The sequence below is a fragment of the Labeo rohita genome, chromosome 10, assembly GCF_022985175.1.
Source record: "Labeo rohita strain BAU-BD-2019 chromosome 10, IGBB_LRoh.1.0, whole genome shotgun sequence".
Lineage (NCBI taxonomy): Eukaryota > Metazoa > Chordata > Actinopteri > Cypriniformes > Cyprinidae > Labeo > Labeo rohita.
Genome location: NC_066878.1, coordinates 22,447,393 through 22,473,998, shown reverse-complemented (window position 1 = coordinate 22,473,998; position 26,606 = coordinate 22,447,393). Strand labels below are relative to the sequence as shown.

Below are 26,606 nucleotides of genomic sequence, written 5' to 3'. Positions count from 1 at the left end.
ATCTCCCTGACTTGCTTAACATCCCGCACGTTGCATTATTATTGAATTATGAACCCATGCCTGAAGTTCCTTAAAAGATTTTTTTTGGGGGGTTTATTTCATCTTTTGAAACTTTCCAGATGATGTGTCCCAAGTAACCACTACCCTGAGTCCTACCCTTTTCCATTTAGAAAAGGCTTGCATTGTTTGATGCAGTCCAATGAGCTTAGAAATGGCTTTGTAACCCTTTCCAAACAAGTATATCTCTCAGTTTTTCTCTCTCTTTTGGGGTTTACCTGCGTAGGTGGAAGAGTTCACTATGCTGTACATGCAATTTCAACAGGACTCTCCAGAACTGGTCTGTCAGTGGATGTGGAGAACATTTTTTTGCATAGCCTTCCTAAAGATGAGCATTAGGAATTCATGGGTGAAGTTTACATTTAATGATGTGCCTGAGCAACTGAAAGATAATTGCGAGACAATGGACTGAATGTAAATTATTTTAAACATTATTTTAACATCTTTTAATGAAAGATACTGCAGTGCCAATCATTTTATCCTCTGAGGTAACGCAGGTAAGTACATTAATTTTTAATCTTACATTGTGTTTTTAATAAGTGTCAACTCAGTGCTAAATGCTATTAAGACATCAAGGGTATCATCCTTTGAGTGTTGCTAATAAAATCAGTATACATGAGTGCATGCAGCGTCATTTGTAACACAACGGGTAATAACAGTAATTTAAAACTATATGCAGAAAATTAATCAAGCAACAGCAATCACCATACTGATATAGACTGTTGCATTTGTGCTTGCGTTGTTTCAATTTCTTCTGCCTTGGGATCTGATTCAAGCTCTAACATACAGTATTTGCTGTGCTGGGTAGATTACTCACAAATTGTAATCTGTTACTGATTCTAAAGTACATGACAAAAATTGTAATTAGTAATGTAATACATTTTGGCTTTTGGGTTACTTTTAGAGTTCTTTTAGAGTCACATTGATTTAAACACACTGTAAAAATTGCTGGGTTAAGTACAACCCTATGCTGGACATAAAATATGGACAGACCCGTCATCTGGGTTGTTTTGACCCAGCAATTAAATGTTAGCTTTTCATTACACTCACAAACCCTTGTAGTTTAAAGTACTTTTAAAGCTTAAAGCTTGAAGGCTAATCTGATGCTAGCTTGTTTCTAGGATGATTAGCAAGTTGATTAGCATGTTTCTAATATTAACGAGTTGCTAGCATGATTAGCAAGTTACTAGCATGATTAGCAAGTTACTAGCATGTTGCTAGCATGATTAACAAGTTGTTAACATGTTGTTAGCATGTTTCTAGCATGATTGTGAAGTTACTAGCATGTTGCTAGTCTGTTACTAGCATGATTAATAAGTTACTAGCATGTTGCTAGTCTGTTACTAGCATGGTTAGCATTTTACTAGCATGTTTTCTAACATGATTAGCAAGTTTCAAGCATGATTAGCAAGTTATTAACATGTTGCTAGCATGATTAGCATGTTGCTAGTATGTTTCTAGCATGATTACCAAGTTACTAGCATGTTACTAGTATGTTTCTAGCATGATTGTGAAGTTACTAGCATGTTGCTAGTCTTATTCTAACATGATAAGAAATTGTTAGCATGTCGTTAACATGTTGCTAGCTTGTTTCTAGCATGATTAACATGTTACTAGCATGTTGCTAGTCTGTTACTAGCATGGTTAGCATGTTACTAGCATGTTTCTAACATGATTAGCAAGTTTCAAGCATGATTAGCAAGTTATTAGCACATTGGTAGCATGATTACCATGTTGCTAGTATGTTTCTAGCATGATTAACAAGTTACTAGCATGATTAGCAAGTTAGATAGATAGAATGAGTTGAATGAGTTTAATTGGATTAGAAATATAGTACATAGAAGGGAAGTTTGATTGAGTCTCAAGGGATTGAGGTTGGAGTTTGAATAGTGTTTGCTCATTTGAACATTCTGTCTATGGGATTTGTCCCAATTTTAATCGTCATTTGTAGAAAAACTGTAAGTCCGATCAGTTAGAAAAGATATAGCAACTCGTTCAGATCAGTCGAGCTGGGTTGAGTTTGGAGTTTGAAGAGTTAAAGCTCTAGGAGGAGTAAGAGATGATCATTTTAGTCTCCGAAGAAGAAGAAGAAGTTGAAATAGCATTTCAGTAAATTGGCTTTCTCGAGCCAACTGAATTAACGTGTTCATATTAGTAGTATATTAAACATAATATGATTCCACAAAATAAGTTACTACCCAGCACTACATATACGTCTCGATCACAACACTTGCAAGCAGGAAAAATATTGTAGTTTTTTTGGAAAACTTAAAATTAAAATTAAAATTAAAATTAAGACATTCAACACAGTTTTGTTGTTTGTTTATAAATATTACTTTAAAAAATGAAGGTACTGTAAATGTTATTTTGAATCAGAATTACAAAGCCATTTGTTTCATCATCATCTCACCAGATCTCACCTTTTAGTCAAAGCTCTTTCAGTCCATTATATTGCAAATAGACATTAAAAACTAATTTGAGAAGATCTGAAAGAACTTAATCTCACAGAAATATATCTCAAAGCCATTTTAATTCATAGAAACATAACAATTCAAGGTTAACAGCATGTGTTCAAGGTTAACACTTTCTCGTTACAACTCCAGAGACGACGGCGCAGCTTTCTTCTTAAAAACTGTTCTCAGCTCTGTGTATCAATATGCAGGAGACACTATCATACATCACAGTTTGACACCTTAAATAAATGTCATTTTGACACATAAATATCTTCCCTTTAGGCTGTTACGCACTGTCTTTTTCACGCCGCCGCATAAAAACAAGGCATCCTCAGAATCTAACTTCTGGGAATACAGGAATACACACCGCTTATATCCAATTTTAACTCAACTTCTTTTCTTCTCTTCTGTCCTTTTTTCAAGTTCAATTCAATGAGGAATCAAACTAAAAAAACTAAAAAAAAATCTAAATAAAAAAGGACTTCAGAGAATGTGCACAGAAAGTCCTGCTTCCCTTAGGAGCCGCAACTGAAATAATCAACCAGTAGGTCCAAGCCTTTGAACAATGTAACCCATAAAACTCCAGCTAAATCTCCCACAGGTCTAGGACTCGGTTGAAGTCTTTGTCTTCTGATACTGTTCCAGCTCTTTTTTCTTCTTCATGGCAAGCTGTAGTTGCTTTTTGATAAGCTGTATTTGTGTTTCCAGGTCTGTCAATTCCTGTACTATGGGGTTCTGGGAAAGGCCCAGTAAATCGGTTCTTCCGTTCGATGTGGCCTGTAAGGGAAGCTGTCTCTTGTCCTGTGGGGACAGCAGCTCTTTACAGTGTGTACATTCCAGGTCGTTTTGTTGTCCCTCTTGATTGGACAGTTTTCGTCTGTTGCAGTTGGAGGTTCCCAAAGAGTTCCACGGCATTTGTTGGTTGTTTCCAACATTGCAGCTTAATCAGGACAAGAATGATATCACAAGATCAGTATATAAACAGAAATATTAGAAGCATGCTATGTAAGCTTATTTTGATGAAAAGGCTGGTTCATTTCCATGCATATGAGCAAAACTGGTCTATTTTTACTGGTGTGTTATATACCAAGTGTTCTGAAGCCAAATAACAGCTTTGGGTGAGTCATAGATCACTGAAAATCTTCACGTCTAACCTAGCTTTCCTTGCCAATCCAGCGATCGTGAATTAAGTGTTCCTGTATGTCAAATCTTCCAAAGAACTGCCCGATCTGTTTCACAAAACTGTTCTGACAAAATTCAACAGATAATGACTTCAAAAGTCATGCTACTTTTACGGTGCTTTATGGCATTTTTGATAGTTTCTTGTAGTTACATTGAAAATAGCAACAATAACATTCTTCAAAATAAATAAAAAAAAAATTATATATATATATATATATATATATATATATATATATAGGGTTGGGGCCTTTCATGAATTGAATTGAGAATGAATGGTAAATTCCAATTCACTTCCTGGAATGGAATTGGAATTGGAATTGCATGCAGCTGACAGGAAATGGAATTGGAATTGAATTGGAATGTCAGGAAACAGAATTGAAATCAAATAAATTCCACTAAATTCCACTTGAGATATTTAGGCCTGAGAGATGCAATCTTAGCGATGACAATTTTCAGGAAATTATGATAATTCGATGCAATAAAAACTGAATGAAATACATGAATGAACATGACTCATTTTTTTGTGAGTTGAGACATATATTATGTGGTAATCATATATTGAATGTATAGTACATCCAGAAACTTATCACCACTGTCATTCAATTATTAATTCATAATGTACAGTTCTCATTTTTATTTACTTGCATTTGATCAACTCTATTTCCTACATTACCTGGTATTTGTAAAGCATCATAAATAAAGTTCAAATCTATGTCTCTAAATGCAATCACAAATAAATGCTCAGAAACAGCAATAAACGGAATTCAGTGGAATTTCCCTGAATTAAATTCCACTTCCTGTAATTCCAATTCAATTCCAACTCTGTTTCCTGTAATTGTTGTTGAATTCCAATTCCAATTCCATTTCCTTCTTTGAATTGGAATTGTTGAGTTCATTCCTGAATTGACCCCAACCCTGATATATATATATATATATATATATATATAGGTTTTCTACCTGAATACTGCTAGTTCTAATTGGGCTGAGGCTGGGATTTAGCAAGTTTGAAGTAAAAGTATTTTATGGACATATAATATGTGTTGAGAGCATTCACTCAGTATTATTATCTCATTTTTTACCTTTTAGAGGGTTTTGGGTCTGAACTTACATATGTACTGAAATTACATATATATATATATATATATATATATATACACTTACCAAAATTATAAATGCAACACTTTTGTTTTTGCCCCCATTTTTCATGAGCTGAACTCATCTAGACTTTGTACACAAAAGGCCTATTTCTCTTAAATATTGGTCACAAATCTGCCTAAATCTGTGTTTGTGAGCACTTCTCCTTTGCTGAGATAATCCATCCACCTCACAGGTGTGGCATATCAAGATGCTGATTAGACAGCATGATTATTGCACAGGCTGGCCACAATAAAAGGCCACTCTAAAATGTGCAGTTTATCACACAGCACAATGTATTGAGTGAGCGTGCAATTGGCATGCTGACTGCAGGAATGTCTACCAGAGCTGTTGCCTGTGAATTGAATGTTCATTTCTCTACCATAAGCCGTCTCCAAAGGCGTTTCAGAGAATTTGGCAGTACATCCAACTGGCCTCACAACTGCAGACCACGTGTAACCACACCAGCCCAGGACCTCCACATCCAGCATCTTCACCTCCAAGATCGTCTGAGACCAGCCACCAGGACAGCTGCTGCAACAATCGGTTTGCATAACCAAAGAATTTCTGCACAAACTGTCAGAAACTGTCTCAGGGAAGCTTATGCATGCTCGTCGTCCTCATCATGGTCTCGACCTAAATGCAGTTCGTCGTCGTAACCGACTTGAGTGGGCAAATGCTCACATTTGATGGCATCTGGCACTTTGGAGAGGTGTTCTCTTCACAGATGAATCCCGGTTTTCACTGTACAGGGCAGATGGCAGATAGCGTGTATGGCGTTGTGTGGGTGACTGGTTTGCTGATGTCAACGCTGTGAATCGAGTGGCCCATGGTGGCGTTGGGGCTATGGTATGGGTAGGCATATGTTATGGACAACGAACACAAGTGCATTTTATTGATGGCATTTTAAATGCACAGAGATACCGTGACGAGATCCTGAGGCCCATTGTTGTGCCATTCATCTACGACCATCACCTCATGTTTCAGCATGATAATGCACGGCCCCATGTTGTAAGGATCTGTACATAAATCCTGGAATCTGAAAACATCCCAATTCTTGCGTGGCCAGCAAACTCACCGAACATGTCACCCGCTGAGCATGTTTGGGATGCTCTGGATCGGCGTATACGACAGCGTGTTCCAGTTTCTGCCAATATCCAGCAACTTCACACAGCCATTGAAGAGAAGTGGACCAACATTCCACAGGCCACAATCAACAACCTGATCAACTCTATGCGAAGGAGATGTGTTGCACTGCGTGAGGCAAATGGTGGTCATACCAGATACTGACTGGTTTTCGGACCCCCCCGGACCCCCCAATACAGTAAAACTGCATATTTTAGAGTTGCCTTTTATTGTGGCCAGCCTAAGGCACACCTGTGCAATAATCATGCTGTCTAATCAGCATTTTATAACTTATAACAATAATTACTAAAATTAAATTTAAATTAAATACTATTAATTTAAAACAGAATATATAAAAATAAAAGGCACACTACCAGTCACGTACACTACCAAGTTTTTGGACAGTAAGATTTTTAATGTTTTTTTTTTTTTTTTTTGTACTGTAAGCAGTCTCTTCTGCTTACAGTACAAAGTACAACTCAGAGTACAGTAAAAACTATTATAAACTAAATATTTTTACCATTTAAAATAGCTGTTTTCTATATGAATATATTTTATATAATGTAATTTATTCCTGTGATTTCAAAGCTAATTTTAGCATCATTACTCCAGTCACATGATCCTTCAGAGATCATTCTAATATTCTGATTTGTTGCTCAAAAACATTTATTTTTATTGTTATTATGTTGAAAACAGCTGAGTAGAATATTTTCAGGTTTCTTTGATGAATGTAAAGTTCAGAAGAACAGATTTTATCTGAAATAGAAATCTTTTGTAACAATATAAATGTGTTTATCATCACGTTTGATCAATTTAAAGCATCCTTGCTAAATAAAAGTATTGATTTCTATAATTAAAAACAAACAAACAAACAAACAAAGATTATACTGACTTCAGGCTTTTGAATAGTATAGTGTATAATGTTACAAAAGCTTTTTATTTCAGATAAATGCTGATCGTTGGATCTTTCTATTCATCAAAGAATCCTGAAAAAATTACTCAGCTGTTTTAAATATTGATAATAATGTTAATAATAATAACAAAATGTTTCTTGAACAGCAAATCAGCATATTATAATGATTTCTGAAGAATCATGTGACACTGAAGCCTGGAGAAATGATGCTGAAAATTTAGCTTTGAAATCACAGCAATAAATTACATTTTAATATATATTCAAATAGAAAGCAGTTATTTTAAATATTAAAAATATTTCACAATATTACTGCTTTTGCTGTATTTTGGATCAAATAAATGCAGGCTTGGTGAACAAAAGAGACTTCTTTAAAAAAACATTAAAAATGTTACTGTCCAAAAACTTTTGACTGATAGTGTATTTTGAAATATTAATCAGTTTTGTAATAGTATATAAATAATACTTAATAACACTGATTGCTTGGAGTGCCATGAGGGTAAATACAGTAAATGATGATAATTTTTTAAGTCAAATATTGCTTTAAAGATGTCTTTAATTACTAATAATCTATCAGAAGTATTTAATATTTTAAAGAAAATACAGTTATAAGTAAAGCATATTAAAGAACTCAATGTCAATGTAAGTGTAAATATACTGAAATACTGGTAAAGCTTGTAAAAAAAAAATAATTCTGCTTGATTCATAAGATGTCAGAAAGATCAAACCATTTACATTTAATTTTGTATAATGCATAGAAAATAGAAGTTTCCTGAGAATGCCACTTTAGCACTTCAATTCAAAGTTGCTTGAATGCTAGACATATTTAAAACTCCCTCGTTATGAAAGCAGTTTACCTTTTCTCCGGCTTCGCCACAGTCTGTAATTTGTCTTCTTTGAAAGTCGGGTTAAGTGCTCGATGTAATCTCTGAAAAACAATTAAATTAAGTGTTATTAAAGAAAAGTAGCGTAGAGAATTGCAAAGTGAGTAATGAGAAAAGCACTGCTTTAATGCTACGACGTGTCACCAAGATGACATGTAATTATGTTTAATAAAACCAGTGTGGAATTGTGCAAATGAACTCACTTGACTGGTGTGGAGCCAGTACTTATGCTGCGACGACTCCTGCATTCTGGGTATGAGCCAGCGATGGACGATGTGTTCACCCAGAGTGGTGAGGAGAGACAGGGCCACTCCAATGCACAGCATGACAAATAACCCTGAGAAGTGCTTTATCCCCATCTGTAACGTCTGAGGATGACAACAAAAAGTCAAGGTTTAGAAAAGAGGAATAGTTCAGCCACGGATGAAATTCAAAAGATTCAAAAGGATATGTCAACAAGCCATTTAGTACTATAGATAGACACACTGTACCCAGCTGCCCTAAAAATCAACTCAAAAAAGTTTAGTCAACTTGAAATGTTAAGTTGTACTAAGTGACAGCTTAGATATTTGAGTTGATTCAACTTACAATTTTAAGCCAGCTGGGTAACAAGCCCAGCTTTTAAGTTTAACAAACCAATTTTTTGTTTGTTTAGTCAACTCAACTACAGTGCACAGCATAAATGAGTACACCCCCTCTAAAATCTAACAAATTCAGCAATTACTCTTAACTTAGAAGACATATTAGGGCTCTTTGGAGATATAATGTTCCAACAAGCCTGCTTGATCAATTACTAAAGAAAGAATGTCAAAATTATTTAGCAAAATAAGATTTTCTTATCAAAGTGATACAATGTTGTGTTGCAAAAATGAGTACACCCTCCTGAAAGTTACTAAATAAAACTAAAAAAGAGTTAGTGTAGGTTTAAGGCCATGTTTGATCAATAGGTAAGTATATTGAATCAAAACCTTTAAACAAGTAATTTCCTGACAGTTTAAAAATGTTTTATAGCCTACTGAATCATACTCAGACTTAATGCTGGCAACAATGAAAGCACTTGGGAGAGAACTGCCAGGTTAAAATTATTTCTTGGCATAAAAGAGGACAATAGTACAAGAGGAATACCAAATCATTGTTTTAAGTGTGAAAATATAGCAGAAGTAGCACCAACATTTAAAAACAATGAACTTGTGACAAGGCTCCTGGAATAATCAGGTCTCCACTTTAAATTTTTATTTAGTAATGAGTGAACCGTTGCTAGAAAAAGAGCCGGGGAAATATCATGCAAGTATCTTAGAGCCGCCTAAGTGACACTTTATCTCACAGAGTCCGACACAGCCTGCAAAACTGACATGAGTGGTTGTTGTCACCACTAGAATTTCCTACTGTAGCCAAACCACAATAAACTCATTTAACCTCTTCCAAGGCCCATATTTACAAAATATAGACTTCTGGGAATCCATAGTCTGGTCTTAAGAAACCAAGTCAATTACTTTGGATTCAAAAGCATCCAAAATGTTCTTGTGTTACTAGAGGAGGAGTACAGTGAGACGTGCCTGGTTCCCACAGTGACGTTTAGTGGTAGTAAAGCTCTTCTATAGGGATGTATGAGTGCTGAAGGTGTGAGGAAGTTGTGCTTTATCAATGCTGTCATCAATTCAAACACAGCTGTATGATATAATACAAAAACTGAAACTGAAGATGCCACCCTCTCCTCATTCCCTGCATTGTTGGGCATTTTTTCAACATGACAATGAAGATATTCATTCTCCCAAGGTGAAAATCTTTCAGTGGACATATATTTTACTCAATCTTAACACTCTTGAGCAGCTGTGGGGGATTTTGTAGAGACGAGCTGAGCAACACTCCCCATTACAGACCAGGGCATTTAAGGAGGTCGTCCTCCAGGAGTTAAACAGGACAAATGTGAACATTTATCATGAACTTGTACATTCCGTGCCAAGAAGCATCAGAGCAGTATACTTAAAGTTCTGGAGGACAAACTAAGCACTAGAATATTATACATTTGCTGAATTACATCTAGGGTGTAGTCATTTCTGCAATCCTTCATTTGAACAAAATTGGCTAATTTACTTATCTTACAGAAATTATTGGCATATATTTGGTTGTTTTTAAGTATATGTTTAATACATTTCAATTTGGCCATCTTCCCATGAATTATATTGAGGATCATTAAGAAAATACATCTTTTTATTTATTCAGAGGGGGTGTACTCATTTATGCTGTGCAATGTATTTAAGTTTCACTTAGTACAACTTAACATTTCAAGTTAATTAAACTTATTTGAGTTGACTGAACTTAAAATTAAGGCAGCATGGTAACAAATTATTTTAAGTTGAGTCAACAAATTGTGCTTTTTTTTGTTTAGTGTAGATAGATAGATAGATAGATAGATAGATAGATAGATAGACAGAATGTTTATCCCTAAAGTTTGCATATTAGTAACCTAAATATTAGTACTTTTGAGAGCTATTTAACCACTTTGTAGAGTAAACATAATCGAAATAACACTTATACGATGACATTTCTGATTTTTGAGTTATCAGACTCACCTCTGTGACTGCAAAGCTTCTTTTACCGCAGGGCACCACCTTATACCACTTATCATGCAGCATGTCCATAAATCCATCAGATTTGTACTGACTGACAAACTCAGAGATATTTGAGGTCAGAGGAGAGTTCTGTTTGAGCCCGATGCCGTAGCCTGTATGGATGGGAAATGTGTTTTTTATCAGCATGTGCACAGTAGATCATTCACTCCATAACTTAGAAACAATAACAAGTGAGAAGCATTTACTAGCCTTCAATTGCAAAAGGCTTTCCCACTGTCAGCATCTTGCAGTCTGCATCAATAGACACTTCATAGTCTAAAAGAGCTTTGTCCATTATAAAAGCATCCAGCTTTTGGGGATCATCCCTGAAATAGCATCAAACACTTTGCTGTTACATAATGACACACATATCTGCTGCATTCACACATTTTGTAGTAACTTTTAAAACTGGTTGTGATGTTTTGATACCTACACACTTGCAGAAGGGAAAGTTCATAAGCCCAATTTACTATTGGCAGCTACATCCTTGTTTATCCTATGCAATTCAAAAAGTATGTTATCTTGCAAAAACACGTGCTGGATTGATTTAAAAGGAGAGACCTGGTTAACCTTCTTAGGAAAATATTGCAAATTTCATCTACTTCTCCTGGAATCTATTCATTCTGCCCTGCTTGGAGGAATTATACACTGTGGCAATATTTTGGAGTATGCGGTCTGATTTGAGGACTGCATCAAATCATGCCCTGAAGGTTGTGGAAACTCAAAAGACGAGTTTCAGACTTGCAACAGAGGATATGAAAGGAGGAAAACCTCTTCTAAATTTAGTTAAGTGTGGCCTGTCGAACACTCAAGTGACATCTGGAGACTCTTGGCACTAGCTTATTTACTTGGGTCTTTCCTACTATTTAGTAAGTATTAAAAACCCAAACCTATTTTATTTTATTTTATTTTATTTTATTTTATTTTCAAGTACTTGTTTTTCATGTCCTCAACTTTCCTTCCTGTCTATACATCACTAAGCAACAGCAACAACTTTAGCTCACACATCTTTTGGTTTAAGTGCCCTGACCTTGTCAAGAAATACTTCCCTACATTACAGCTCAAGCTTACATTTTTATTTTATTTTAAGAGTTCAAGAGGTACTGCATAACAGAAATGACCTGCTTGCTTCACCAACATGAACTGTTGTTTCCCAGCCTACAGTATCTGTGTTGTTTTCATTTCAATTCTGCAATACATATAAACATTTCTAAACCTGAATATATTTTTCAAATAAAATTTTGAGTAAATGCAATATATATATGATATTTTTTTTGGCCATACGGATTGCTTGATATTTAAAATGCGTCAGATCATGCAATAGGTAGAAATATATGTTTTTACATGTATTGTCACACTGCTTCTGCAATGCATTTGAATAAAATCATGCAGTAAGTACACTACCAGTCAAAAGTTTTTGAACAGTAAGATTTTTTTGTTTTTTTAAGAAGTCTCTTCTGCTCACCAAGCCTGCATTTATTTGATCCACAGTACAGCAGTAAAATTTTTAGCAATATTCTGAAATATTTTTACTATTTAAAATAACCGTTTTCTATTTGAATATATTTTAAAATGTAATTTATTCCTGTGATTTCAAAGCTGAATTTTTAGCATCATTATTCTAGTCACATCCTTGAGAAATCCTATTCCTATTCTTGTGGTGAGAAAATTCTAATATCCTAATTTGCTGCTCAAAAAAACATTATTATTATTATTATTATTATGTTGAGTGGAATATTGTCAGGTTTCTTTGATGAATAGGAAGTTCAGAAGAACAGCATTTATCTGAAATAATAATATTTTGTAACATTATAAATGTCTTTATCATCACCTTTGATCAGTTTAAAGCATCCTTGCCAAAAGGTTTTTATTTCAGATAAATCTTATTTTTTAGATCTTCCTATTCATCAAAGATCCTAAAAAAAAGTACTCGACTGTTTCAAATATTGATAATAATAATAATAATAATCATCATCATCATCATCGTAAATGTTTCTTGAGCAGTAAATCAGCATATTAGAATGATTTCTGAAGGATCATGTGACACTGAACACTGGAGTAATGATGCTGAAAATTCAGCTTTGATCACAGGAATAAATTACATTTTAATATATATTCAAATAGAAGGCAGTTATTTTAAATAGTAAAAACATTTACAATTTTTACTGTTTTTGCTGTACTTTGGATCAAACGAATTCAGGCTTGGTGAGCAAAAGAGACTTCTTAAAAAAAATAAAAAATAAAACATTACTGTTCAAAAACTTCTGACTGCTAGTGTAAGAAGGAATATGTTTTGCATGTAAAATGTGTGTTTTGCAGTCACCCAGATCATGCAATGAATAGGAATATGTGTTTTCAAAACAGTCCAAACATTATCCAAACAAGTCTATTTATTCGTAGCCTTGTACAGTGAAACCACACTGCAAGAAAGCAAAAGCCATCTAAGAAGGACATGGTAGAGGGCATCCACTAAATTAGTGCAGCTTCAGTGATCGATGCCACTTTGCAATAACGATTATGACTTACTTAAGATGATCTATCCCATCAGGGGTTGTAGGGACATTATATCGTCTCATGTATTCATGCATCTCTGGGAAGCTTTTTTTCACATAGTCCTCAGCGCTGCTCTCCCGAACGGTTCCAAAGCGAAAACCTTGTGATGGATGGTGGAGCTTGAAAAGCAAGAGGACCATTTTCATCAACCAGGAAGTGTATTTGAAACCTTTAGGACTGCCAGTCATAATTTGAAAATGATAGTTTATCTCTTCTCTTACCTTGGGATCATGTATACCTGAGAGTTGCTCGTAGGTTTTCTCACCAACCATAACAGCGGCGAGATTAGCCGTATACGTCGAGAGGCAGAACAAACAGAATATGGCCCAGAGGTTCATGAGGAATCTGCCGGTCCAACACTTTGGTGGCTTGATGGCGGCAGTCCTGCCGAATAGGATTGCGTAGCAAACATTCAGCGCAGAGGAGAATGAAAAGACACGATCTCTGTTCCTTCCCCTCGGAGTCATGCCGAAAGGGCTTTTCCATTCGTACAAGGTTAAGAACACGGCCGTCACGTGTAAAGACACAAATATTCCCAGCCACATACTCCAATGCAGGGGCCACATGAAGGCGCCGATAGGTGCGGCCGTATCCCTAGTCCTGACTAGGATTCCCAGACTGGTGGAGAAGAACGGGCTGGTGAAGTCAATGACCTGACTGCGTGCCGAGTTGATGCTAAACGAAGTGACGGCCAGATGTGCCGCCCCGCTCATGAGGTCCCCGACCAGCCCCGTCCAGCGACCATTCTTGTAAGCTCCATACTTCCCATCTCCCACGATATAGAGGTCAAAATCAAACCCCATGTCCTCCGCCAGCTTCTCTAAAAGATCAATGCAATATCCATAACAACATTTTTTAAACTCCATGGGGACGCTGTCGTTGGCTCCTTGCAAACCCTGAAAAAGACTTTCCAACAAGGCGGTGTCATTCGTTAGGGGGTCAAGGCACAGCTGGCCGGCCGGGCACAAGCCTTCTTCATCAACATCTCTAGTGAAGACGAACGGATGCTCTACCAGGGTGACGACGCGCAAGTGTAGGCGCGAGGAATGCCGCCAATCCGCTCCTGGCTGAGACTGTCTCTTATTAGGCCAAACTCCGTAATCCATAACCACTTTGCCTTGCTTCCAGCTGCCGAGGCGCGTCCACATGGGCTTGCCTATTGGGTCATGCTGGAGATTCCAGATGAAGTGATGGCTTTCGGAGATGATGGTCGATTCCTCTTGAATATTGACGTAGCCGCTCAGGCCGTCGAAATACGTGTTGGCCATGTATCTAAGAATTAGGAGAAAATAGATTTTATTCAATGCAATTCATAGAAGTTCATTTAGTTTAATTCTGACAAATGCAACGGCAAAACAAAATGAACCTGATTTACTTTTTAATATCATGATTTCTTTGATCTAAAGGTCCGTTTGCACCAGGGGTGCTCAACCCTGGTCCTGGAGATCAACTTTCCTGCAGAGCTCAGCTCCAACCCTGACCAAACACACCTGAACCAGCTAATTAGGATCTGAAGGAGCACTTGATAATTACAGACAGGTGTGTTTGATAAGGGTTGGAACTAAACTCTCCAGGAAGGTAGATCTCCAGGACCAGGGTTGGGCACCCCTGGTTTACACCATGGATAATAACTTTAACCATAAAGTTTAAATAATTGTTTAAATTCTTTGAGAATAGGGAAGACAATAACGATACACAGAAATGCCATTGTTTACTTTCTGAATTTTTTTTTTTTCAGCTGTTGAAAAGGTAATCAGAATCCATCCAGCTTTAAGGAGCTCAAGCATTTAAAGCAGCAAAACAACAAAACTGAAGTGCACGTATAATAAACACTACTGTGCACTGGTGTGAATCCTAATATACTTATCATTATAGTTATCGTTCTTGGTTTGAATAGACTTTTGCTTTGCACTATCCATCAGTACACAAGACAAAATAGTAAACTGACAATAAAATGGTGCTACACTCTCTGGAAAGAAAATGGTACAAAATCTGTCACTGGGGCTGTGTGTACTATATGTACTCATTAGTTATTAATATGTACCTTTAAGGTACTAATATGTATATTGTAGGAGTAAACAAAAGTGTACCTTTTGAAATACACCAACCCAGTGACAGCTTTTGTACCTTTTTTTGAAGAGTGTACTGACTTTCATGCCACATTCGCAGCAGCATGGTCGTAGTTGACTATAGTTGTTGGAGCTTTTTTTTATTAAAAGGCAACTTCTTTCCAGCAACACTGCTGTTTTTTGTCACTTTTTATTCAAGATCCTTATTGTTTTGTGTTGTATAAATACTGTTCTGTTTGCAAAAGATAAACTAGGCTATATCATATGATAGATGGTGCCTCTTAATGGCTCCAGTTTAGTTAGATAATGTCACTTTTACTACTAGCATACAGTTGAGGTCAAAAGTTTATATACACCTTGCAGGATCTGCAAAATGTTAATTATTTTACCAAAATAAGAGGAATCAAACAAAATGCATGTTAGTTTTTATTTAGTGCTGACCTGAATAAGATATTTCACATAAAATGTGTTTACATATAGTCTACAAGAGAAAATAATAGTTGAATTTATAAAAATGTCCCCGTAACACTGTGTTGTTCCTGAATGATCCACAGATGTGTTTTTGTTTAGTTGTTCATGTGCCCCTTGTTTGTCCTAAACAGTTAAACTGCCCGCTGTTCTTCAGAAAAATCCTCCAGGTCCCACAAATTCTTTGTCTTTTTTATAGCATTTTTGTGTATTTGAAAAATCCAACAATGACTGTATGATTTTGATATCCATCTTTTCACATTAAGGACAACTGAGGGACTCATATGCAACTATTACAGAAGGTTCAAACCCTCACTGATGCTCCAGAAGGAAACACAATCCATTAAGAGCCGGGGTGAAAACTTTTTAAATTTAAAGTTCAAAGTAAATGTAACTTATTTTGTCTTCTGGGAAACATGTAAGTATCTTCTGTAGCCTATGAAGGGCAGTACTGAATGAAAAAAAACAAAAAAAACAAAGATATTTAGGCAAAATAAGGAACATATACACATCTTCATTCAGGTCAAAAGTTTTCACCCTCCCGGCTCTTAATGCATTGTGTTTCCCTCTTGAGCATCAGTGAGTGTTTGAACCTTCTGTAATAGTTGCATATGAGTCCCTCAGTTGTCCTCAGTGTGAAAAGATGGATCTCAGAATCATACAGTCATTGTTAGAAATGGTTCAAATAAACAAAAATGCTGAAAAATCACAGAATTTGTGGGATCTGAAGGATTTTTCTGAAGAACAGCAGGCAGTTTAACTGTTGGATCATTCAGGTAACAACACAGTATTAAAAATCAAGAGTATGTAAATTTTTAAATGGGGTCATTTTTATAAACTCAACTACTATTTTCTCTTGTAAACTATATCTGGTCTTTTATGTGAAATATCAGAAAATAACATGCATTTTGTATGACCCCTCTTATTTTGGTAAAATAATTAACATTTTGCAGATTCTGCAAGGTGTATGTAAACGTTTAACCTCAACTGTATATCTATAGATTAACCACCTCAAATAACTTGGAAAGCTAGAAGCTCATAGTAGTTTCCCTAAAACTGATTATCTTTTACTGGATATGCTGTTGCATTTGAAAATATGTAGCATTACATAAGTTAAATGTGTGTCTAAAAGCCTTGTCATTTTATCTTTAATGCTTCAACCTCACAGTGAACCCATTTCCTGATGGGTAAGATCTGCTATTTATCTACTTGACTGACCTTTCAGTTTAGGGAATATTATTACTGTCTTGTATTTTTCTTTCTTCGATTTAGTTTTTTCATTTTTTTTCTGCAACGGTGTAGCTAACAGTAACCCTTTTAAATCAGTAATGATAGGAGTGCTGAGCATGTGAAATTTAAACCCTGAGGTAGTTCGCTTAGAAGTTGGTGAATTTGTTTCCTGACAGTGCAGCACTGGAAAAAATGCTCTTGATGTGCTGTCTCTCTGAGCGCGTGTGCCACCAGGCTAATGTCATGTCTTACTGCTTTTCATAGTACTAACCGCAGCCTTTTCTTGCTAGCTACGAGAAAGTTTTCAAACAACTGTTTGCTCTTTGCTAAATTCTGTTGACATATTTAGAAAAGGCTCCTCTCGACTGTGGATGAAGAGGATAATCCTTATAGAATATGCAGACGTGCGGTATATAGTTACTGGTCCCAGATTATCAGAAGTCACTATATAATTCTGACATCAGATTTTTTCTGTGAAGTTTTTGTCTACATCATCTGAAAATTAACCTTTCTGAAGGGCTGTTGGAAATTGAGAGAGTAGCTCAGTTCCTGCCTTGTTGTTTACTGCATTCTCCGAACACTCTACCTACTCAGCAGGTATTTGTGTCACACAAATAGTACTCCTTAAAGGAGAACTGCACTTTCAGAACAACAATTTACAAAATATTTACTCAGCCCCTTATCATCCAAGATGTTCATGTCTTTCTGTCTTCGGTCGTGAAGAAATTATGGTTTTTGAGGAAAACATTTCAGGATTTTTCTCCATATAATGAACTTCACTGGTGCCCCGGTTTTGAACTTCCGAAATGTAGTTTAATGCAGCTTCAAAGGCTCTAAACTGAGGAAGAAGGCTCTTATCTAGCGAAACAATCAGTTATTTTTTTCAGAAAATAAAAAAATGTATACTTTTTAAACACAAATGCTTGTGTAGTACAGGCTGTGGGATGCGCGTCCACGACGCTACGTACTATTGAATCACGTCGAAAGGTCACGAGGAATGTAGGCAGTGTTTACAAAGCGATCACGCAAAGACTAAGAAAGTGCAAGTAAGTCAAACGCTGTTTACAACAAAAAGGTACAACGATGTCAGATGATTCTTAAGTTGTAGATGGAGTTTTTCGCCATACTCTACCGGATTACACAGACAATGAACTTAGACATGATTCGTAGCGTCGTGGACGCGCATTCCAGAGCCTGTGCTGCACAAGCTTTTGTGCTTAAAAAGTATATCAATTTTTATTTTCTGAAAAAAATGACTGACCATTTCACTACATAAGACCCTTCTTCCTCGGCTGGGATTGTTTAGAGCCTTTTGAAGCTGCATTTAAACTACATTTTGGAAGTTCAAAATCGGGGCACCAGTGAAGTCCATTATATGGAGAAAAATCCTGAAATGCTTTCCTCAGAAACCACCATTTCTTCACGACTGAAGACAGAAAGACATGAACATCTTGGATGACAAGGGGGTGAGTAAATTATTTGTAAATTGTTGATTTGCAAGTGGAGTTCTCCTTTAAGTGCACAGGAATCTTTAAGTTTAATATGCTTGGTCTTAAATAAATCTTAAATAAATTCTTTTGACTGAGCTAATTTTATTTGTAATTTAAGGAGCAGTGCATTATGTTGTTGTCTTCGCTGCAAATTGTAAATATGATGTTCCCTTTGAATTAAGCAATTAATTCTTGAATTAAGAATTAATGAGAAGGTACACTCTTAAAAATGAAGGCTTCAAAGAGGGGTTTTACAGCGATGACATTGAAGAACAGTTATGGGTTCCTCAGAGAACCTTTCAGTGAATACTTTTAAAAAAGTAATGTAAAGAAGAGTTTAATAATTAAAGAACCTTTTTGCACTATAAATAGCCTTTACCACCATGGAAAGGTTCCATGGATGTTTAAGGTTACTCATGGAACCACAGCCAATAAAGAATTGCTCTTAACTCTTTCCCCACCATTGACAGAATTTTTCGGCTTTCTATGTTTTAACTGTTATATGGTATGAGACACTCTTTTTTTAAAGAGTAGTGAATCCCTGGATTAAAATATATTGAAGAAGGAGGAGAAACAAGTGATCACATTTGTAAGATGATGCATATGTAAAATAACACAATCAAAAAACATTAAATACAACGCAAATCAAAACTACTTAATGTAAGCGAATAAATTGCCAACACAGGAAGTGGTTTAAGACTGTGCAGGCTTTAGGGGTGTAGATATAAGTGATCTACTTCATCTACGTTTTGAATGTTGTTCTGAATCTGATCCAGAGTCCATAGACATAAATAAATAAATAAATAAATAAATAACTTTTCTTTTCTTTTCTTTTCTTTTTTTAAATTTTCTCAGCTTTCTCTCTTTTTTAATTTAATGAAACTTACTCACATTCATATGACGCCATTTTAGTGCCACATTAAAAAATAAATAAATAAATAAATAAATAAATAAAATAAAAAATCTAAGATTACGAGATTAAAGTTGTAATATTTCAATAATAAAGTTGAAGTTACAAGAATAAAGTCGAAATATTACGAGAATTGAAAATAAAGTCAAAATGATGAAAATGAGCACTGGGAGATAATCCAAAGTCTTAGCTTGCAAAATGTGTCAGTTTTATAGCGAAATACAAATTAAATACAAATGTCAATTACAATAATGTGTTTTTGCATTCGCCTCAGTATAAGCGACATCTGAATCAGCCATCTTTCTGATTACAATGAGACATTCAATTAATTAAATTAGGCTATTTTTCAATCCTTCTGATGTTCCTTCATATTTACATTGTGCTAACATCTGGAAATAAAGAGGAAAAACACATTTATAATTTGTATTTTGTGCTAAAACTGACAGAATTTGAAGGCTGAGCTGTGTAACAAAGCACCAAATTATTGCAGTATATAATAAATTGAAGACGTTAAACATTATTTCCATTAATATACTGTATTATACAGTGAGTAAAAAAGCTTGTGAATAGTCACTTATACACAGTGTTGGGGAAAGTTACTTTTAAAAGTAATGCATTACAATATTGAGTTATGTTAGTTACTTTTTATGGAAAGTAATGCGTTACTTTACTTTTGCGTTACTTTTTAAATATGGGCAGGGCTTGCTTGTTTATTTTTACTATAAACAGTTCTATTTTTGGCAAATCTAAAAGCCTTTTCACACCAAAGCCTCAGGCTTTGAGAAAAGTAAATTCATGTCTATACAGTAGACCGCAGAAGAAAAAAAATGTCAAGTCTTCAGCAAGAAAGAAAAAAAAGGAAAACAAATGTTAGATTATCTTGAGTCATTTTTACTGGATCATCGAAGGTCGGCAGCAAAGACATCGGTTAATAAAATGGGATTAAATGCATAAAGGATATTTATATTATTTAACATATATTCTGAGTTGAATTTCACTGTTTTTATTTATTTTGAGGAATACTGAATCTGTTTTTTGTGAGTGAGATGAATTAATGCATGTTTACATTTATTCTAGAACGAATATCTTACTCCCGATTTCTCTCAACATGGGGACAGGAGAGCTCTTAATAAATGGGGGAAAAGTAACTGGCGTTACTTATTTGAAAAAAGTAACTCAGATATTTTCTTTTCAATTAAAAAGTAATGCGTTACTTTAGTTACTTGGAAAACGTAATAATATTACTTAACTCGTGTTACTTGTAACGCATTACCCCAACACTGCTTAAATATCTCAGAAAAGAAAACTATATAACTTATGCTAAGGAGTTGGAGTCCACTTCAACCTTTACAACATGTTATTGTTGTTTTTAATTAAATACTTGTGAGGTATAATTTAATGAAACGAATTGTACTCGAAAAGACAATTGATTCATATGAATACAGCGATTTGTCCCGCCACATCAAAGAGCGTGCAAAAAACATTATTGCAAGACACATTGTTTGTATTTCGCTATAAAACTGACATATTTTGAAAGCTGAGACTTTGTTTTATATTAAAAATACCAAAAGCACAAAGCTTATTGCTATTATTGGGTGGCTGGCACACTACAAACAGGCTTAATGAATGCAATCGAAGACATACTATTTTGTCAAGCATACTGTCCCTGCTTTGCTACGATGTAATTTGCTACGATGTAATTGTCATAATTTTGACTTTATTCTTGAAAATTTCTGACTTTATTCTTGAAACATTTCAACTTTATTCTTGTAATTTCTACTTTATTCTTGAAATTTCAACTTTATTCTCAAAACATTTTGACTGACTTTATTCCCAAAATATTACCACTTTAATCTTGTAATTTTAGATTTTTATTTATTTTATTTATTTATTTATTTTTTTTTAAATATGGCACTAAAACGCTGTCATACATTCAAGTGTTGATTTAAAAAAAAATGCATAAAGCTTAAATAAAACTATTTTGTTGTTATTATTTAAAGGTAACTCTGGGTATTAAGACTTGTATGGATTGATATAACATAAACGATGTCTCTTAATGAAATATGTAGTAGAAAACCCATGAAATGATTTATGTTATTTAAAAAAAAATAAAAATATGGACAATGGTTGCACTCTGGCGACTAATACTTGTTGCTATTTTTACTGCAACACATCTCTGAAAATAAAATAATGATATGATGCCACATTGTGTGGCTTCTGGCTGTAATTTCAGTCGAAGGGGCATCAAGAGAAGCGATGTTTCCTGCTTTCCTAGCGATAAGAAAATGAGAAAAGAATGGGAAGATGCCTGCGGACAAATAAAACTTCCTAAAGACCAACTTCTTTGTTCTCACCACTTTAGCCCTGATCCCTCTGACACTATTAGTAGACCACAGCTACTGAAAAAGCTTACAAATGGCAGAGACAAGAAACACTAGATGCCATCCTGGCAGGATGTACTCATGCAGAGACTTGTTATGACACTGCAGCCACTGAAGGAGTTTCTCAGCGAGGATTTCACTTGATATCTGGGTGCGTTTAGACTCCTTGTTGGGAAAATCAATGGTACAGCATTTGGTTTAAGCCTATGCTAATATCCATCGCCACCTGTAAGCTCTTTCAATAGCTGTGTTAATCGCATGAGTATTTTATTTGCAGAGTTGCGTGTTCAGAGTTGTGTTTCCTTAAAAAAAGCAACAGATAGCGTCAGTAGCTTATCGAGTGCAACCATTTGACGTCATCAAAATAACGGCACCCCTCATAGCCCAAAAATTTGTAAAACGTTGTGACTTTTTCCATTTTTCACAGGTTTTCTACTACATATTTCAGTAAAAAGACATCATTTATGTTATATTAAGCCATACAAGTCTTAAAGGAGAATAAAAATTTACAGATAATTTACTTACCCCCTTGTCATCCAAGATGTTCATGTCTTTCTTTCTTGAGTCAATAAGAAATTATATTTCTTGAGGAAAACATTTCAGGATTTCTCTCCATATGGTGCCCCCAAGTTTGAACGTTTAAAATGTAGTTTAAATGCAGTTTCAAATGGCTCTGACATTGACATTTGATAAACTTTTAAACCTCAAATGCTCGTTTTGTCTAGGTCTGCGTGAACTCTGTTTTTTCCGCTTCAATACAGTTAGGGTATGTTGAAAAACTCTTGTTTTCTTCCCCAACTTCAAAATCATCCTACATCGCTGCAGAAGTACCGACTCAGTGTTTACAAAGTGCACATGCAAATAAGATCAAACGCTCTTTACAAAAAAACAAAACAAAAAAAAAAACACTAAAACAGCAATGTAGGATGATTTTGAACTTGAAGAAGAAAACGAGATGGGAGTTTTTCGACATACCTTAACTGTATTGACCCGGATTACACAGACTACGCATGGGCATCACAGAGTATGAGACAAGACGAGCATTTGAGTTTAAAAAGTATATAAATTGTCATTTGTTTTTGAAAATAACTGATTGTTTTGCTAGATAAGACCCTTCTTCCTTGTCTGGGATCGTTTAGAGCCATTCAAACCTACATTTAAACTACCTTTTGGTAGATCAAATTTGGGGGCAGAAGTCCATTATATGGAGAAAATTCCTGAAATACTTTCCTCAAGAAACATAATTTCTTTATGACTGAAAAAAGAAAGACATGAACATCTTGGATGACAAGGGGGAGAGTAAATTATTTGTCTTTTTTTTTTTTTTTTTTTAAATCTCCCGTTAAAAGCAGAGACTCTTTTTTTTTGACAGTCATAAAACAAAATATTGTGGGGGCTATGAAAGTTTGTAAAAAAAAAAATGCTAAAAAATGCTGGTGGTGGCTGGCAGTCACAGTCATTTAAAGAATGGACTAATTGGTGTCAATGTGTTTGAAGTGGTTCTTCCTGGAACCACAAATGCTAATAAAGAGTATATTTTTAAGATTGTATTTTGGAAATGTATTTTTGTTGTTGTTGCAGCCTTCACATTTGGAGCATGTGATGCTAATTAAACAACACAAATATTACAAAATATCAAGCAGGGTGTCAAATAAAATACCTGGACAGAAAGGTTCCTGATGTGAGATTTTTAGTCTCAAGTCTTGCCAGACAGTTTGTGACGCCAGGAATCAGCGCCAGCTCTGGAGACACAGTGGCAGCCGATCCCACCGCTCGTGCCACCATCTCCAAAGCATCCTGGACATAATGATCCAGTGAGGGCTCACCCATACGGCCATGTGCAAGAAGACCCATGGGCAACCCCTCTGTCCGTAATTCCTCCACATTCTGAGAGTCTCCTATAATCCAGTGGTAATCAGGAAGAATCAGACCAAACTTTGCAATTGTAGTAAAGATTCTCCTTATATCCCTGATGTCACATCCAAAGGTCACTATAGTAGATGTCGAGTCCTTGATGGACTCCAGTTGGACTTGCAGGGACATGTGAAAGTCACTTTTGGAGCTGCTGTTGGTGGATAACTTGAGAACTGTCCCCAGATGAAATTTGGAGTTGTTATGGAGCAAGAAAACAAAGTCTGAAATGTTCATCTGTTGACACATCACCAGACTGACATCATACCAGTTATTCATGGACAGCAGGGAGAAAATGAGATCTGCTTGAGAGGTTTGAGGATTTTGCATGGCCATCTGGAAATGGAGTGAGTTCTGTTGGGAAGAAACAAATGTAGTTATTATTACAAAGAGATGGATGTAGAATTATATGCATGTTAATGGTCAATCATTTAATATCCAAATAGTTGACAGGTCATTTCAACTAGTTCATCTATAATCAAAGCATCATTATGATTCATGGCTGTATTGTAAGACATAACTGACATAACATTTTAAATATATTTATATTGTAACTTGTAAAAAGCATTTATATTCTAATGGAATTCATAATTACAACTTGCAAACTTAACAACTATTATCTAATGTCCTACTAAATAGAAGCTTATTAGTAAGTCATTTGCACAATGACCATTACTTTTTTTTTTGGAACTTAAATAATAATTCTGAGTCAGAGGACGTGAACTGCCCAGAATAAAATATTCAGGTTGTCATCTTTAGTAATTACAGTAATTTCAACATGCTGTGAATGCATCTTTTAATACATGCAGGTGGCCTCTTTAGACCGTCAAGATGTACTTAGCATTTTTAAGACTGGATGTCAAGTTAAAACTACTCCAACTTAAAAACACATCTCAAGAACTCTGCATTCTAGTCTAGCTGTTTTTGAACCAAAACACGTCAGGAACACGACAGCTTGGTCTTACGTGAATCTAAAACCAGCCTAACTATGCAGTGCTACTTTAAGACAGACTGGTCAACTACTTTTAGGCAATTCTCCAGCTAGCTGATTTAACAAATCTCTTCCCATCTGCCAAACAGAGGGAAAGCGTGAGTTTTAAGCCCAACAGATATTTATCGTAATACATGATTTGATTGACAGTCTCTTTCTGTTTGCAGATTGAGTTTTTGAAGCGGATTCTCCTCTGAGGAAAACAGTCATTAAGATTTCCAACATGATGTCCAAGTGTGCAATTCTTTGGTTCTGAAAGCAATTACTTTAAACGCTCCCTGGTTCCGTTTGTGATGCATGGAAATAGAAATGCATCTAGAGGAGCAGTATTTCAAACTAGTCTAAAACAAGATGGTGAATCCTCTGAAAATAGTCAAATCAGGCCAGTTTTTTATTTATCTGTCTAATTTGCATCTTCAAATGCTCTGAACCAGCGTTTATTAATTATATTTAACTGCATCATGTTGCTCTGTTCAAAGACAAAATGCATGCAATTAACCACAAATATCTGCTTTTTTTTTAATTTTAGGAAATATAGGTCAATGGACCAATTTACACTGACCATAAATTATAAATGCAACACTTCTGTTTTTGCCCCCATTTTTCATGAGCTGAACTAAAAGGATCTAAGACTTTTTCTATGTACACAAATGGCCTATTTCTCTCAAATATTGTTCACAAATCTGTCTAAATCTGTGTTAGTGAGCATTTCTCCTTTGCCGAGATAATCCATTCACCTCACAGGTGTGGCATATCAAGATGCTGATTAGACAGCATGATTATTGCACAGGTGTACCTTAGGCTGGCCACAATAAAAGGCCACTCTAAAATGTGCAGTTTTACTGTATTGGAGGGGTCTAAAAAACAGTCTCCTTCGCATTGAGTTGATCAGGTTGTTGATTGTGGCCTGTGAAGTGTTGGTCAACTCCTCTTCAATGGCTGTGTGAAGTTGCTGGATATTGGCAGGAACTGGAACATGCTGTCGTATACGCCAATCCAGAGCATCCCAAACATACTCAATGGGTGACATGTCTGGTGAGTATGCTGGCCATGCAAGAACTGGGATGTTTTCAGCTTCCAGGAATTGTGTACAGATCCTTACAACTTGGGGACGTGCATTATCATGCTTCAACATGAGGTGATGATCGTGGATGAATGGCACAACAATGGGCCTCAGAATCTCGTCACGGTATCTCTGTGCATTCAAAATGCCATCAATAAAATGCACCTGTGTTCGTTGTCCATAACATATGCCTACCCATACCATAACCCCACCGCCACCATGGGCCACTCGATTCACAACGTTGACATCAGCAAACCAGTCACCCACACAACGCCATACACGCTGTCTGCCATCTGCCCTGTACAATGAAAACCAGGATTCATCCGTGAAGAAAACACCTCTCCAAAGTGCCAGATGCCATCGAATGTGAGCATTTGCCTACTCAAGTCGGTTACGACGACGAACTGCATTTAGGTCGAGACCATGATGAGGACGACGAGCATGCATAAGCTTCCCTGAGACAGTTTCTGACAGTTTGTGCAGAAATTCTTTGGTTATGCAAACCGATTGTTGCAGCAGCTGTCCTGGTGGCTGGTCTCAGACGATCTTAGAGGTGAAGATGCTGGATGTGGAGGTCCTGGGCTGGTGTGGTAACACGTGGTCTGCGGTTGTGAGGCCAGTTGGATTTACTGCCAAATTCTCTGAAACGCCTTTTGAGACAGCTTCCGGTAAAGAAATGAACATTCAGTTCAGCTCTGGTGGACATTCCTGCAGTCGGCATGCCAATTGCATGCTCCCTCAGAACTTGCAACATCTGTGGCATTGTGCTGTGTGATAAAACTGCACATTTTAGAGTGGCCTGTTATTGTGGCCAGCCTAAGGCACACCTGTGCAATAATCATGCTGTCTAATCAGCATCTTGATTTGCCACACCTGTGAGGTGGATGGATTATCTCGGCAAAGGAGAAGTGCTCACTAACACAGATTTAGACAGATTTGTGAACAATATTTGAGAGAAATAGGCCTTTTGTGCACATAGAAGAAGTCTTAGATCTTTGAGCTCAACAAAAGTGTTGCGTTTGTAATTTTGGTCAGTGTAATTTGTTTGATTTTCCTGTTGCTTGATGATGGACATTAGCATAACCAGAAATGGTGTTGCCAAGTTTGTGATTTTCCCACCCCCTAGAAAGTGATTTCTACTGAGGTGGAACCCCTTGGAAGGAGGTTTTGACACCCCGGAATA

The 26,606-nt window shown here is 36.0% G+C and overlaps 1 protein-coding gene across 1 annotated transcript in view; it reads right to left on the bottom strand.

Moving 5' to 3' along the window:
• Positions 1 to 2,588: 2,588 nt before the first annotated feature.
• Positions 2,589 to 26,606, bottom strand: part of grin3a (glutamate receptor, ionotropic, N-methyl-D-aspartate 3A) — a 28,151-nt gene continuing 4,133 nt past the window's right edge. The window contains exons 2-9 of the mRNA XM_051121020.1: positions 23,119 to 23,723; positions 13,132 to 14,182; positions 12,884 to 13,029; positions 10,568 to 10,683; positions 10,319 to 10,470; positions 7,949 to 8,113; positions 7,719 to 7,789; positions 2,589 to 3,450 (exon numbers count right to left, since the gene is read on the bottom strand). Of these exons, the coding sequence (XP_050976977.1) occupies positions 3,114 to 3,450; positions 7,719 to 7,789; positions 7,949 to 8,113; positions 10,319 to 10,470; positions 10,568 to 10,683; positions 12,884 to 13,029; positions 13,132 to 14,182; positions 23,119 to 23,723 (2,643 nt within the window). The 3' untranslated portion in view covers positions 2,589 to 3,113. The remainder of the gene's footprint in view (positions 3,451 to 7,718; positions 7,790 to 7,948; positions 8,114 to 10,318; positions 10,471 to 10,567; positions 10,684 to 12,883; positions 13,030 to 13,131; positions 14,183 to 23,118; positions 23,724 to 26,606) is intronic.